The following is a 16,532-nucleotide window of genomic DNA, read 5'->3' as shown; positions in this document are numbered from 1 at the left end:
CTGCTTCATTATAACTATTATCCACTGGCATGAAAGCCTGACTTAAGCACCTCCCTTGATATTTTTGAATGACTGAGCCTCATCACTCCTGTATCTGACAGGAACTGAAAGGAGTCTTACAAAAATATTTTTTTTGTCAATTTGTAAATTCCTTGCCTTTTGGAGGCAAGAGAGCCTTCTCAGTTAGCTACAGCACACCAGACTACTGAGCAGGGGCAAATGAAAAGTTCATCCTATTTGTATTTGGCATGTTAAACTGCACCAGGCAATAGTTATTGTCTCTATTAATTCTCTTTGCTCCTGCAGTTCTGATGCTTGAAGCACCTCACCTACACTCCTCAGTCAGCAAAATACATCAGCCCTTAGAGCAATCTGGCTGGGAATGACAAATACAAGTTTTCCCTTTCTGCAGCCATTAAAATAAATTCACTGGTTTAGACCAAACATTTTTTTCTCTTTTAAATCTGCTGTGAAGTTGCTTGAAAGTTACTGTGCAGTAATTGCTTCGCAATTAGCTGTCCAGATACAGACCGCTCGGTCATTTCCTTGTTTTACACAGAAATGGGAAATATAGGAGACTTAGCAGATTTAATTATCCTATAACATGATTTTCCTGAACTTCAGCCAGCCTCACATTAGGGATATCACTCGTGTACATGTTATTATTTCTCTGTTTCTACTGAACAAAGGGAATCAATTTGCCTCCACGTTGAGCAAAGCAGGCACTTCCAGAAAGATGCCAGTGAAGAACTGCACTAAGTACAGGGTTTCAGCACCCAGGGGAGACCCAGAGAACATGTGTCAAAAACCTGCCTTGTGGTTGGCAGAAATTTGGCAAAAATTACTCAAATCAAAAATATTTCAACAAAACCCTTCCAATTTCATTTCAGACTCCAAATGGGGTTTATCATCGAGTTGTAATGCATGCCATTATACCATTTGATGTAGTAAAACTTGGGCATAGCATTGAATGGAATAAATACCTTTTCACTCTTCTTTTCTTTGTCTACATCCTGATCTTTGCTGACTTTGACTCCCTTAGGCTGTACAGCAGTAACCACCTGAAAATAATGCAAATATTACACACATTAGAAAGGGCATTACAGCCACAAAACAAACATCCAAAATGTTAGGTAATGACAACAATAAAGCTACTCAGGGCACTCTTCATTTTGCCCCATGTAGAAGGGCATCACCTTGCAGTCATAGAATCATAGAATCATAGAATCATAGAATTGGCTGGGTTGGAAGGGACCTCAGAGATCATCGAGTCCAACCCTTGAACCACCGTTGCGGTTATTCAGGGATACAAGGAGGGTCGTCAATAAGACCTCTACGCTGGACTTCCGAAGGGCAGATTTTGACCTCTTCAGAAGACTTGTTCGGAGTATACCCTGGGAGACAGACCTTGAAAACAGAGGGGTACAGGAGGGTTGGTCGTACTTCAAGGAACAAGTTCTGAAAGCACAGGAGCAGGCTGTCCCAGTATGCCGAAAAGCGAGCCGGCGGGGAAGACGACCGGCCTGGCTGAATTGGGAGACTCTGAAAGAAATTAGGGTTAAGAGGAGGGCCTACCAATTATGGAAAAAAGGGATAACTACTGAGGAGGAATTTAGGAATATTGTTAAGTCATGTCGAAAGAAAATCAGAGACACAAAAGCACAATGTGAACGGAATCTCGCCACCTCTGTGAAGGATAACAAAAAGTCCTTCTACAGATACATTAGCAGCAAAAGAAGGGGCAGGGAAAATATCCATTCTTTACTGGACACGAGTGGGAATATAGTTGTTAAAGATGAAGAAAAGGCTGAGGTATTTAACACCTTCTTTACCTCAGTTTTCAGCGGAAAGACAGGTTACCCTGAAGACGGATGGCTTCTGGAGCTCATAGAAAGTGACATGGATCTAAACAGCCCCCCTGTAATCCTGAAGGACACAGTCTGTGACCTACTGCGATGCTTGGATCCCCACAAGTCTATGGGACCAGATGGGATCCACCCAAGGGTAATGAAGGAGCTGGCAGAAGAGCTCGCCAAGCCTCTCGCTATCATCTACCAACAGTCCTGGCTCACTGGGGACATCCCAGATGATTGGAAGTTGGCGAATGTCACGCCAATCCACAAAAAGGGCCGGAAAGAGGACCCAGGAAACTACAGGCCCGTCAGCCTGACCTCAGTGCCTGGCAGGGTCATGGAACAGATCATCCTCGGTGCAATCACACAGCACCTGCAGGATGGGCAAGGGATCAGACCCAGCCAGCACAACATTCTCTACTTTTTTTTTTAGTGCTCACTTTTTGATATCTAGCTCCTAACTCTTCATTCAACTGAGATTTAAGACAAAGTCAACAATATGGATGTACATCCTCAACACAGCTCAGCCTGGACTCCTGAAATGTCAGTACTTATTATTTAGATAGAGACCACTCTCCATGCACACAGACACCTCTGCAAGAGGCATGTTTAGCCTCCACACAATATTCCTCTTTGCTGTTGTGTATTCTTTTAAAATGTAATATATTCCCACTCCTCTGGTACCTTATTTTGATGGATGGGAGTTGGGACCACACAACACAGCTGAAAGGCTGTGGATGTCCACTTTCCGACAGCTCACAGTTCAAAGCAAAACAATTCAAATTTCAAGTTATCTGTCTTTCCCTTAATCTCTCCAGATTGACTAGAAAAGCAAGGGGCAGACCAGCAGGTGAACATTTATTTGTTCTGACAGTGGTTTTGGATCTTTTCTGGGACACAGAAAGGGAGGCAGCTTGGTCAGCATCACTGTGGTTTTTGCTGGGGTAGGGCTTTTTACACAGGTGTGTAGTGAGAGGAAAAAGGGCAATGGTTTAAAACTTGAAGAGGGGAGATTTAGGTTAGACACTAGGAAGAAATTCTTTAATCTGAGGGTGGTGAGACACTGGAACAGGTTGCCCTAGAAAGTTATGGCTGCCCCCTCCCTGGAAATGTTCAAGGGCAGGTTGGATGGGGCCTTGAGCAACCTGGTCTAGTGGGAGGTGTCACTGCCCATGTAGGGGGGTTGGAACTAGATCATCTTCAAGGCCCCTTCCAACCCTAGCCATTCTGTGATTCTATTACACAGGTATTAAGAGAAATAAACTTACTTTTGGTATGTTAGACAAACCCTGAACCACAAACACGACAGGATTTCCTGCATTCTTGATAGCTTCCACTGCTTCCTCGTGTGTGGCGTTTTGCAGGTCTACTCCAGAAACCTAACAAGCAATGTTTATTTTTATTAGGTAGTTTGTTTTTGGCACAGAGGCATCACAAGACATCACACCCATTTGCAGAAGGTTTAGGATATCTAAGGAAGGTACCAGAAGCAGTCAAAAGAATTTATTTTTAAAGTGAATTGCCATGATGGCTTAAGGAAAAGTGTATTGCTTTGTGTTCCTAATTAAAAGATGGCCATGTGTTTCCCAGAGCAGCCTTTTTGGTAGAAACAAAAGGAATAGGATTGTCAGAGAACACCAGATATAATAGGAGGTATTATACAACTCTCAGATTTTAGCTGTTTGCAAACCAAACCTGATTTGACACAAACTTTTCCAGAACTTCACACGTCACTGATTTCTCAAAACTTCACACCCAACTCTAAAGCACATATGAGAATGGCATTATCAGCTTGAGAACCCACGTTCAGTAATATTAATTTGGAGAAAAATGAGTTAAAAAAATCAATGCAGAGCCAGAGATGAGAGCCAGGAACAGCTTTCTCCCTCATAGCACCTGCCAGAATCAAGGGATTTCCCCAACTAGTAGTTAACCAGACTGCTACTTATGCCAAATGAACACAACATTGCAAGAGCTCCATAGTCAGATGTTAAAAAGAGAAAAGATAACACTGGCAGTTTCTTCTGATTTTTCAAACATAAGTGTCATCAATACTTCATGAAGTGGTGGTGGTATCTTGTCTCTCCCTCCTCCCAAACCGTTCAGACTTAATCTTGAGTTCTTACAATGAAAATGTAGCTTTATCTGCATTTACCTCAAGTATTTTATCTCCAGTTTTTAAAGCCCCTGTTCTTCCTGCTGGGCTGTCTTCCAAAACTTGTTTGATAAAGATCCCTTTAAGTTCTTCTCCATTCTTCAGGCGCTTTATGACAGTCTGTCCACCAACAATACTGATTCCAAGAGACACGTGAGGGTCTCTAAAGATCTCAACACTGAAAAAATACATGTAACAGTTTAACAGCTTGAAACAGTTTTGTAAGTAATAAATGAAAAGCCCTAAGTGTAAACTGCTGGACTTTCAAGATCTCATGCTGTAAAGGGATAAGGCCAGAAGTCTAAGAATGTTCTCAACCGAGGTGGCTTTTAAGGGAGCTGAGAAGACCTCATCCAACCAAAAAAAACCCCAAAATCTGCTGCCAATCCATGCCCACTGCCTTTCCAATACATTTTTATTTCAGAGAAAGTCAGGGTAAACCAGGCAAGTCCTCAAGTAAGCACTCATCCTCTTTCAGTTTGAAGAAGTTGTTGGGAAATGGCAAATATTGAAAGAGGCATGCCAGACAGATAATAATTCAAAGCCTTTCATACAGCTTTCTGACCAGTGAGTTCAGTGAATCAGATGCATATTAATTAGCTGAAGCAAAAAATTTCTGATCATATTTTACTTAGGACCATGAAAACAATTCACCTAAAAATGTTAACAATCCAGGGAGGATGTGGCTAAAACTTGGCTTGGTGATTTGGAATTCTGCCATTAAGTTTAGCAGAGAACCCATGGAAAAGGAGACAGCAGCACTATTTGCATTGTTCACACCTAATAGTTAATAAATGAGCAAGAACTTGTAGGTCATCCACAACGTAAACCCACCAAGCTTTCCCAAGTCAGCTGTATAAATAGAAGGCATAATTCTGTTGAACATCTGTTAAAAATTCCCTGTATCTAAGAAAGCCCAAGGTAGACAAGTATCTTAAAGTTACTGGCAGAGGAGGAGAGGAAAAAAACCCAGAGAGAACTAATTGGGCTCAGAGACACCCACAAAAAAAGACATAAGGCAAATGAGAAGAAATAATATCATCAGATGAACATACGTCCGTGGTGGTCCCCAGTGGCTGAAGTTTGGAGTTTCTTCTCCTTCTCCTTCTTCTCTCTCAGGTAATTCACTAATTGGGGGAAGGGGAGAAATAAAAAAAAAAAGCATCACCCCTGCCAGGTCACAATTCCTTACATATTTTTTCTCTGGCAGTGAGACAGCAACGCCTTCTCACTTTGTCCAGTTTAAACCCAACGTGCAGAGTCAACAGACTAGACAGGAATTTTTGTATTTAGGTTTCAATGTACTTAAGGAATGCTCCAGAAATAAACACAATGGGCAGACCAAATTTATAAGCTGCTTTGTGATACACAAATCTGTGCTGCATTTACTCAGTTGAAAAGACTATTTAAGCAATTAACATTTACTTTCTGATAAAAATGCTCTGATTCTTACAGAGGGATATAAACATGATAAATCCAGTCTAGCCAACCAGAAAGCACATCATGATGCAACTGGGAGAACAAATCTGGTGTATTCCATTAAACAGCCCAGAACAGAGTGTTAATTAAACTTCTACACTACATGTGCCTCACCTATTCACAGCATAGGAAGGGAAGCATGGAATTACACAGAAAAGTTGTAACAAAACATCCTTGCAAGTGTTTTCTGGAGATCCTGAGAGCTGTACATGCTACTTTTAAACTGCAAAAAGGAAGCAGGATGGTGGAGAAATAGTACCCTGACCTTATTGTTGAGCTGCTTTCCCTAGGAGGGAAAGTTAAAAATGAGTTAGAGGAGTACTGAGGGTTTGAATCAACAGGGCCCAGAAGCAGATCCACCACCCACTCACCCAGAACTGGTGGGGGAAGTATGGGACACTGTGGAAAAAACAATGACCAGTGCCAGCTTGAGGCTTCTCAGCAGCACTGGGCAAGATTAAAAAGTTATGCACAGGCCTAAGAGCTGTGGCTGAACTGCTCTTCCCAGAAGGAAGGAAGGAAGGAAGGGGAAAACCAGGAGGCCAGAGCTGTGATGAGGGATGAAGGGGAGAGCTCCTTAAGCAGCACTGACTGATACTGACAGTAAAGGCTACTACATCCCTCTCCTCCAGGACACATCCATACTCCTTTCACCAAGGACAGGTGATGTAGGTGGCAGAGCCATTTGCACTTTTCTGTCCCATTACTACTACTCAGGAGAGGGGAAAAAAGGAAGTAAAGATTCCATAAGGTTGTATGGCAAAAATTCAGTTCTTCAGGCAGAAGTCCTAGAACTGGCCATCTCTGTACACCTTGCTTTGTCATACAGCTTTTGATGATTAGCCAACAAACTAAAGGAAGAAGAAAATGAAGAGCATTAACTGAAAATCATGTGAAAACTGAACTTTTTCTCCATACCTGTATAATGCTGCTCTTGACTGAGCTAAGGTGGTAACTCTCCCAGATTCTTCATTCTTGGTAAAAACATAATCCTCTCTTTTTAGTTCTTCCTTTTCAGCAGCTTCCAGATCAACAGCAAGCTCACATCCTTTAGAGTCAAACCGAAGCTTTGTACCTGAAGAAAAGGTGTAGATGTAAATTTCTGCCTCCTGTCCCTGCACCTACCAGTTATCATTTTTGGAGACCTGAAGAAATCTTCATTGGAATATTTTACCATTTAAAATAATGTGTGGGTTTGGTATAAAATTTAATTTTGCAAATTTAAATTAGAAGATGAAAAAAATACTTCTGACATACCTAAATCCATCTTGCTTTTTGCTCCTGACTGGGGAGCTTCAGTATCAAATATGTCCTTTTGGTAGCCACTGTGTGCTGTTGTTCCAGAAGACAGGGAACTTACACTAGCATTTTCTTCACACTTCACAGAGGAAACAAAAAGTAATTAAAGTTAGAAAGGAATGCTATCAACTTATACAGGGTCATTTGACATGAAAATTGATTTTTACAGCAAATATTCACATTTTCTCAACTACATATTTATTCAGAGAAGTATGAAATGCTAACTGCTCATTTATACACTATATTAAGAAGCAGCATGAAAAATATTGTGTACAACTGCAATATAAAGCAACTACATCTTTCTGCCTGCAGAATTCAGTCAAGTTCTTTACTCTTGCTCATTTGTGTTTGTTTAAGTGACAAATATCTAACTGTAACATTGTGCACTCTGCTATTCAACTGTCACTAGAAGCTGCACTTTAGCCTTGTCATGTACATGGTGCATAAGGGGACAAGCCAACAAAGCCTGAAATTCTCTGTGGCTGTGATTTACCATGTCAGATTTTTTTATATAAAGTATGCCAACTGGGGGTAGGGGAATTAACAAAGACTCAGAAGGAAAAAATAGTATCTCAGAACACCTGAAGACATAAAAATAACAGTTTTGCTATTTATAAGCTCTGTCTCCTACTCCTTCAGCCACCAGTGTGCTTGCTACAACTGGTTCCACCGTATCATTTTTCACTCAGCTGCATTATCATCTGGCTCTGTGAAGTGATTTGGACTAAAAATAATGAGGAAAAGTGGGAGCTCCTTTCACTGACACTGCTGCTGAAGCCCCTGGACTATGAAACCCATGAACCATTCTGCTGCTACTGACATGCACCACATCAGCTAGCAAAAAAGAACTGAACTCACAAGGCAGGGATGACTCAAGTACAGGATGGCTGTAACTACACAGACCACAGCCCCTACCTCACTCCAGCAGTTAAATATAAAGGCACTAAGGAACCAAAAGAAGCTTCCAACTCCTTACAGAGTTTAGGTCTGGAATTTGCTTTAAGGTTAGGGTCCCATGGTCTGGGTACATCACTGAGACCAACACAGCATTCCTTACCATCTGATCTTTGTTGAATGGATATTCCAGGGACTGTTGTGGACTTAAGGTAACACTGGATCTGAAGCCATGAATTTCACTGGTCTCAAGCTGCTTTGCCCATCGTTCTGTATCCAGGCCCCTCTCTGAAGTTGCCTTCTGTCCACATGATGCATTATAACTAAAGAAGTCTGAATCTTCTTCATACTCATCATCCACCAACATTTCCCGTTCGTCCTCCACTTCTTCTACTCTGGGTTTCAGAAATTCATGCATCTCCCAGGACTCACTCTCATACTTGTTGTCATTTTGAGCAAGCTTAAATGACCTTCCTAAGCCCAAAATTGGTTCATCAACAAGTTCTTCTTTAAAAGGTGTTTCATCTCTGAAACCCTGTATAAAACATTACAGGAATATAGATTTTACATTACGTTCCTTGCTAATGCTACCATTTTCAACTGTGTTTTATCCTAGGCCCATATTAAAAGTACATCCTCATTTTTAAATTGAAAATCTTCTACCTTTTTGCATTTTCTAGAAGAAAATGGACTCTGTGAATTATGATTTTAACACCAAAAGTAGACTTTGGGGTTGTTTTTGTTTTTTTTTCTAATATGAAAGAATTTAAGTTGTGCAGCTAAGCTGTTGCTGCAGTCATTCAGAATAACCAACCTGGACAGAAGTTAGGGAATGGGAATTACTAAATAGCAAAAAAAATGTACCAGAAAAATCATATATCAATGCAGCTAAAGTATCTCTGTGTTCCAGACTTACTTGCTGTCACTTAATGAATGCATGTACATTTCTCATCAGTTAAATAAAAAACAGCTTGAGAGTTTCTTTTGCAACATTATCAGCATTAAAAAAAACCCCAACATACCAAAAAAACACAGTCATTTGTCCCTCCCCTAGGCATAGATTTTAACCTGGGAGAGAAAGGAAATGGATGACCCACAGTCTCAGAAATAAGACATAATTAAATGCTCATTATCTAAGACCCTTACTGTTTTAAAGAGAAGAGTGCTCAACTTTCTAATGAATTCAAACCACAGAGCAACAATTAAAAAAAAAAAAAAAAAAAAACCAAGAAAACCAACCAAACAAATAAGAGAAAAGATATTAAAACCCACTCTGAAAGACCTCACTCGCCAGTTCTTTTTTCTGGGATTTGTCAAGAGCTACCCCAATTTCCAGTGCTCTGTGTTTCTCCTAAATGGAATGGGGTGTGATTCACTGGCTCAGGGTGAGTCTGCAAAGGGATATGAACTGTTATGCCTTGCAGGGCAAACTGACAGCTTGGCCCCACACACAAAGTTTTTCCTCTCTCTTCTTCAGGCCACCAAGTACCTACACCCAAACCTGAGCTTCAAGCCACTGAAACCCCAAACACTAAAACCAACCTACAGGTTCAGGGGTCCTCAATCAAAATGTTTTTCTTTCTGCTTCCTGCCCCTTTCCCAGACCCCCCCAAGGTACTTCACCATTTTTGACCTTCAGTGTCAGAATTGTTTTGTTAGGTTTGTACAAACGCAGAAGAAAAAAAAAAAAAGCCAGAGGCTGCCAAAATGCTTGCATTGATCAAATGAGAGGCAGAAAAGAAAACAAGAGGCAGGCAAGAGCATTAGGAAACAATGCAATAATACTAGCTGGCACAAAAGCAGAACATTAGCAATCTAGAAATTAGCACATTTTTCATAAGCATTAAACGTTCCTTTAATCTATTTGACCTGTGTACCTCAATCTACAAGTCTGAAGAGATTCTAATTCTCTCCATCTTTACTTCATTTCTTTCCCCTTCCCTTTGGCAGCATCATTCTCCAGACACTTCTGTAAGAGGCACCAACTTCACTGGTGCAGGAACAGTGGATGTAGCTCAGAAGCAGGCAGCCAGTTGTGTGCCCATCTCCTGACCCAGCACTGGGTGTCTGGAATCACAGATTGCTGCACTGCAGCAGACACTACCAATGGAATAGGAAATACTGCAAACATGACAGCAAAGTCTACTGTTCTGGCATATAAAATCTTTTCTTTTTAAAAGCCAGCTTTGTCAGCACTCTTGCTAGTGTGTAAGAGTGGAAGCCATCATGACAAACCACTCCTGGCTCTTCTAATGAGCAGGTAAGATAATAAATGGATGGAAATTGCTCTGAGCTACTCTCAGTGCTGCCAGACATAAGGTAAAACACAAGCAAATACCTCTATGTGTATTTTGTACAAATTCATCATCCCAGTTTCTATATTCAGCAGGGACTTTAAGATAAAATATTTGATTTAAAAACACTAAACAACATTAGTTTCACTTAGGAAGCAGAGAACTAATCCAAGCTGGCAGAGGACTAATTGCTCTGCCAGGAACCCTTGCTGGGCACCCAGAAAACAACAAACTCCATTTTACATGATGCCAATCAGCAAGTATCATGTCCTATTCCTACATCTACCCAGTAATATTGCTCCTTTTGGTGGCTCTAATTTAGCCTTTCAGTATTAAAGAAATGCTTGTAGCCACAGACAGGCAGACATGCTAAGCAGAAAGAAAATTTAGATTTTATTTTTATTACTGTGTTGCAGTCTGGATGATCCTTCATATATTGTCTTTTCTGGTCTAAAAAAGAATGTATTTATCAATGTAAATTAATAAAAATTTTGCAAAGCACTCAAGAACAGATGACAAATCAGAAAGAGCTGCTTCCATCTCACTCTACACAGGCCAGTATTGCAATATTATTACCAATTACCCAGGTATCTGAGTTTTTAGCTATCTTTAGTGCCTCATCCTCCCACAAAAAAAGAAAGACAAACCACAACAGAATTATTTCTCACAAATTATGAAAGAAGAGAACTGGGCAAGAGAGTAAAGAAATAACTCAAGACCACAAATCTATGAAGAAGAACAGATTTCAAGCTCGCTTGAAATACCAGACTCTTTCTTTGTTTTGCTTCATTATAATAAAAATTGTTCTGCTTCCATACCTTACTTTCTCTGTAAAGCTGAACCAACTATTAATGACTACTAATAACATAGCATTCCTATTTCAAATCCAAAGTAACCCAAGGTATTTTAATGACATAGTAAATTTGATAAGGCAGCCTGGGAACTGCATTGGTAAGAGCTATGCATACACTGAATGTTCACAATAAACTAGTATACCATTAGCTGTTAAGAGGCTTTTTCAGAGAAAAAACATCCTGAAGTCTATCCAACACTAAAGACTTTATATTGTTTTTTTTACTTTGAAACATTTCCTGTCTGTATAAACTTATAGCTGAACTAAAGGAGTAACCAAATACCTGTGGTGCTTCAAGTATTATTGAGAAATTAATATTATCTGTTGGTTCTGGAGACTCAGGGCTGGTTTTAATGTTGCTGGTATCCACACTGTGCATGTTCTCCTCCTCTCTGTTTTCCCCCTGAGAAAGGCAATCAAAATGATAAGACAGGAAAACAAACCACAAAAACCCCACAGTTTTCAAGAAACTAAAATGGAGAGGAAGAACCAGCCATTAGAAAAGAGACAGGGAAAAGTTACAGATTTATAAAAAAGGGAAGTCACAAATGGAGGAAACAAAGACAAGAGCTTTTATTCTTTTAAAGTATTAGTAAAGATACAGTAGAAAATAAAGAGATGTGTAGGAAAGAAAAAAAATCCAAAGATATGAACATTGAGAGATCACTTTTTAGAAAAGGAAAGGAGATATATAACAGCCTTCTTACATTCCTACTGCACCACTCCTCTGCCAGTTTGAATTACAAGCACTTTCTATTAGATGGTGCTGTACTTTAATTAATTTTGCCTGGGTGCCCTTGATGAACAATACTGCAGTGTTCTCAAGTAAACTACTGTCTGTTCCAAAGCCCTGATTCTAGAAAAAAGAAATTTTACTTGAATTTACAGTCTTGACTTCAAACAGATTAAGTTTCTTTGACGTCAGTGGAGCCCAAGCAAGCACTCAGCAGTGCCTTAGAGTGAAATGGACTTCAGGATGTATTTAACTCATTTGCTGAATTGCTCAAACCACGTTACACCCATGCACGAGGCCCAGTGTGTATGTTTGCATCTCCTGATTCCATGGGGATGTTGTTTCAGGAGGAACTTGAGAACACTGCTTTTCCAGTCAGACATTTTGGACATCAAGCTGTCCATCTATCCCAAATTTCTGGCCACATGGATGTGCATGCATAGCAAATTAGTTGCTTTCCCCATGAATTTCTACCCTGAATTTCATCCCTACCCCTCATACAGCAACCCAAGCTACACATCAAAAAATTAAACAGAGAAAAAAAGTTTAAAAAAAAAAAATAGAAAAAAAATTAAAACCAGTCCTTACCACCAAAGGCTTGCAGATTCCAAGAGAAACTGTACCTGGGGGCACAGATTTCAACACTTCCACTGCCTCTGCTAAAGTTGCACTGTCCAAACATTTCTCATTTACGAACACCAAGCGGTCACCCGGTGAAAGCTCACCCCCACGTTCAGCTACTCCTCCTGCCACCAAGGAGCTGATCACAATGGCTGTTCTTGTGGGGTCCAAGGGATCCTGGGAAAAAAAAATAAAATTAAAATTTAAAAAAGTCAAAACCCCCAGAAAGATGATACTGATTTTGAATGCACAACAAGCACTTAAGTATGTTGTCTAATTCTACAGACCTGAAGCTTGCTGAGATGGTCAAAAGGACTCTCTACTAATACTGCCAAGGCTTACAGTTTAGAAAAAGAAAGGTTTGCACTATTCCACCACTTGCTTAATCCATTAAGAAATTTTAAGATCTGAAGGCTGCCTGATACCCTGCCTGCCCTCTTCCTCAATACACATCCACGGCCAGGCAGACCTGCAAACAGAAAAACAACACTGGCACTTTTCCACAAGCCTCCATCCAGCCTGTTACATGCTAATGTTACATAAAATAACCATTCTGCATACAATTCAAGAGCTTCACAGCAGGAAAAATCAATGTTAAAGGACACCATTGCAAGATTAGAAGTTTAATTAAAACTATTATTAAATTAAGATTAAAAATCAACCCCAAAACATTCAAGCAATTGCAGTGTATGTTTGTGTTATTACTGCAGTGTTCCTGCTTTGTCAAATCTGCATGACAACTGAGAGAAAACATTTTTTCCCCCCCATGAACCTTCTTTAACAGAAAATACAGGGGATAGCAACATAAGAGTAACCAGAATTATTGCTGAAGACAAGAAACACTGTGGTGGTGAATACAGAATAAACAGAAATATGAAGTAAAAATATACAGATTGGAGAGACTGCAAACATACTCAGATCACTTTTTTTTTTCCCGCAGTCCTGGCCCTTCTTTTGCATCATGTACAATTTCTATGGTACATGGCATTTAAAAAGTCATCCTCAATCCAATAAAATGATCAGAAGTTGTTACATAGTGGCAGAAAGATACAGAAAACAAATGTATGGGTGTTTTCATTTTTTTCCTTCATTGTTTTGTTTGTTTGAATATTTTTAATATTAGAATTAATCTTCCTCTCCCTTGCTAAGGCCTCATAAAGTTCAGAACTGTATTCACTGGGTCTTCAAATATGTAATTGTGTCCTATTTTCCCTTCAGGACTTGCATCTTATTCAGGGCACGGGAGGGATAAAAAAGGTGCAAAATCCAAATTACAAAGACCACCATGAATTCACCACCTCGGTGTTAATTTGAAAACAGGAATGCTTTTTTAACTCTTTTATTTTTATGTAACTATACATTGCTTTCCAAGGGAACACGTTTTGGGGTTTTTGTTAGAGCACATGCAAACATATGAGGTGACAAATGTAATATCTGCAAATGGCTGAAATTAGAGAACTGAAATTAGAGCTCAGCAGGACGAGCCACACTAAAGCTGAATTCAAGTAAATCCGTATTTTGCTAATACTTCTCTCCTTTTCTACCACCTAATCCTGCCATTTTATAATCTTCCCAAACACTGGCTATCCACATCGTACAGAAGAAGCTTCCTTGTGAATATCATGTCATGATAATCAAGCCCAGCAACCTCCCTCTGCTGCAGGATGGTGTTCTGCCTCCTGAACCCCTGCCAACCTGCTCGGGCTGGCCAAGGGTTGTGCTCAAACCTGCCTTGCACAATGCCAAGGGGAAAGGCTTTCCTCTGTGGCAAGCAGCAAGCTAGCCACAGATTCTGCATCCACTTTGGAATTTTTTAGCAACAAAACAAACCCAAATGCAGCAAGTCCAGAGGAAGCCAAAGGCTTAAGAAAAAAAAAATTATTTTAAGAGTGTTGAATTTTGAAAATGTAAAGTTACAGCTACCCTTTGTGCAGGGAGTCAGCTTTGTCTGCCCTTGCTGACAAAACCATGTGCCTTAACCATCCTGATGACAGCTGACCACAGAACAAGCAGTCTGTTTGCCACAAGACTTCTGAGATGGTTTTAATTTTTGGGTTGGCTCCAATGCAAAATCAAAATAACCTTTTTGGACCTCTTTGCAAAACCAGGGCCGTGTTGAGACAGCCGTTTTTGAGCAAGTAAAGCTCTGTCCACATTAGGAAGGCTTTGCTAATAGAACTAAACCAGCAAGTTTTGCTATCGTGGGCTCATCTTGCCATGGCAAGCAAGGTTTATGCTGGTTCCCTAAATGGGTGAACGCTCTCTCAGCAAAACTACACCTTTGCTGACACAACAGCTTTGATAATTTGACTTCTGCTGGCTTAGCTATATTGATAAAAAAATGAACAAAACCAAACCAGCAGTCATCCTTACTGATGCAAATAAGCTGACAAAAAAATTTGCATGTGAATGACTGGCCCGATAATTATGGTGCTGGCTGAGAATGTGGAAGAACCAGGTTCAAACTGCTGCTCTGTCTGATCCAAAGATGCTTTTTTGGGGGGTTCCAGATCAGAACTACTTCAGTAGGACATGAGAAACTCACCAGCAGCTTCTTTTCTGCAGATATTCAAGGTCAATGGCCTAACTACTACATTTCTGATGAGAAACATTCCTGTTGCAGCTTAAGTTTTTTTCTGAAATAAATACATTCTGGCTTTAATAGGTCATCATGTCTTGGTAAGAGAATTTAGCTGAAAAAAGTGTTCCAACCAGCTCTAACCCTCATGCTAACAAATGCAGATAGAACTCCTGCAAACACAGGCAGCTGCTATGCAGTGAACTTTCAAGAACAACACAGTTATCATTGCTACTTTTTAACATGTAGGAGCACCAGCTGTGCATTGGAATTGCTTCACAAGGAGCAACAGCAGCAGAAATCCTAAAGAAGGGGCCCAGGTTGAAGCCCGTTGATCAGGCATATAGAAAACAGGGATTATAATTACACTGCTGTTTTCAAGCAGAGGGAGCTATTGTACAGGAAGAGAAGAGCAATATAAAGTACACAGTGACAGGGCTAAGCTGGTAACAAGAGCAGCGCTCGAAATCCCTGAGTGTCACCTGGGAATCACAACGTGATTGCCATGAGAAATGCAACAAAAATCACACTTGAAGTCATGGACCTCCTGGATTTCCAGGTATAATCATGAATGTATAATCTGTACAACACAAAGGTGACTGCAGTGGTGGATCGCACCACGCTTCTTGTACCAAAATAAAAGCAACACTATTTTTTGTAAACCTTTGCCTTGCATTTAAAAAGCCCAAAAGCATCCTGAAGAACATCACCTGCTAAGAGAAGGCAGCAAACACTGAATTCCCATTCACATCTGGTAACTGGTGAACTCAACTGGACTGTGTGCATTGCTGTCTTGTCTCTGAAAGAAAGCAGTGCTAGCAGAAGGCTGAAGAACAGTTTCTTACTTTTTACACTAAGTGCAAAAAGCAAGTTCACTCTCACAGTGCCCTGATGGACTTCAAGGTCACCCCTATGTCAGCAGACCAGACAGAGGCATTCAAGGTTAAAATCCAAACACTAACTGCAACTGCACACAGACCCTAGGGCTCTTGATTCATTTTACTTGGCTCCCGTGAAGCCAGATAATAGTGATTTTTAGTCACTTGCAGTCAGGACCAGATTTCAGTCTCTGGTTTACAGTGAAAGGTTCATTTACTTTGGATGGAGCTTACAGGCTGGGAAGAAACCCTCTCCCCAAACACAGAACTAAGACATTGCCATAACGGTGCTCAGATGGAATCAGAAGTGATCTCAACTTCAGTAGTTTAAGAAATGATGATATGAGTTTGCATTACAGCAGCAGGAGTGTGCACAGGACAGCCCCGTGCAATTTGGTTGTCTTAAAAAAGACACAAATGGGTCTTGGTACATTTAGAAAGGAACTTTTAAGTTCAGTTTACTGAAGGATTCCTTTACACAAATGAATAATTTATAAACCACGAGGAAAGGAATTGGACTGCAAAGTAAGGCTATTAGGAGACAAAACCTCTTAACTCCCAAGCACTGACACATATTCTTTTTGCTCATTTAAAAAAGAATTACACATTAAAAAAATTTTTGACTAGAATAAAGGATGAAAGTTGACCACTGCAATGCACCAGTAGCAGCCCAAGATGCTGGCCTCCAGGTAACCCTCTGAGGGACTCGTATGTTGTAGCTGGTGTCTTTTCCTTTGTGCTTGAGCCAGCCATAGAGTATATGAACTTGTTTAAAACAGTCACAATTTATTCATACTTAGCACACCATATATTTAACTACACTGAACCATAGGTTTTTTCCCTCCCTACTGCTCCTCATCAAAATCCACAAATGTTTCCTGGAGTCCAGGTGTCA

At 40.3% G+C, this 16,532-nt stretch overlaps 1 protein-coding gene across 16 annotated transcripts in view; it reads right to left on the bottom strand.

The window, feature by feature from the left end:
* PATJ (PATJ crumbs cell polarity complex component) overlaps nucleotides 1-16,532 on the bottom strand; it is a 147,002-nt gene that overhangs the window by 83,421 nt on the left and 47,049 nt on the right. For all 16 annotated transcript variants that reach the window (XM_030455275.1, XM_030455278.1, XM_030455279.1 and 13 more), the window contains exons 18-26: nucleotides 12,149-12,358; nucleotides 11,111-11,230; nucleotides 7,844-8,215; nucleotides 6,745-6,865; nucleotides 6,406-6,562; nucleotides 5,064-5,135; nucleotides 4,009-4,186; nucleotides 3,122-3,232; nucleotides 984-1,061 (exon numbers count right to left, since the gene is read on the bottom strand). In XM_030455275.1, coding sequence (XP_030311135.1) covers nucleotides 984-1,061; nucleotides 3,122-3,232; nucleotides 4,009-4,186; nucleotides 5,064-5,135; nucleotides 6,406-6,562; nucleotides 6,745-6,865; nucleotides 7,844-8,215; nucleotides 11,111-11,230; nucleotides 12,149-12,358 — 1,419 coding nt within the window. The remainder of the gene's footprint in view (nucleotides 1-983; nucleotides 1,062-3,121; nucleotides 3,233-4,008; nucleotides 4,187-5,063; nucleotides 5,136-6,405; nucleotides 6,563-6,744; nucleotides 6,866-7,843; nucleotides 8,216-11,110; nucleotides 11,231-12,148; nucleotides 12,359-16,532) is intronic.

This window comes from Calypte anna, chromosome 8 (genome assembly GCF_003957555.1).
Source record: "Calypte anna isolate BGI_N300 chromosome 8, bCalAnn1_v1.p, whole genome shotgun sequence".
Classification (NCBI taxonomy): Eukaryota; Metazoa; Chordata; class Aves; order Apodiformes; family Trochilidae; genus Calypte; species Calypte anna.
This window is presented reverse-complemented; position numbering and strand designations above follow the sequence as displayed.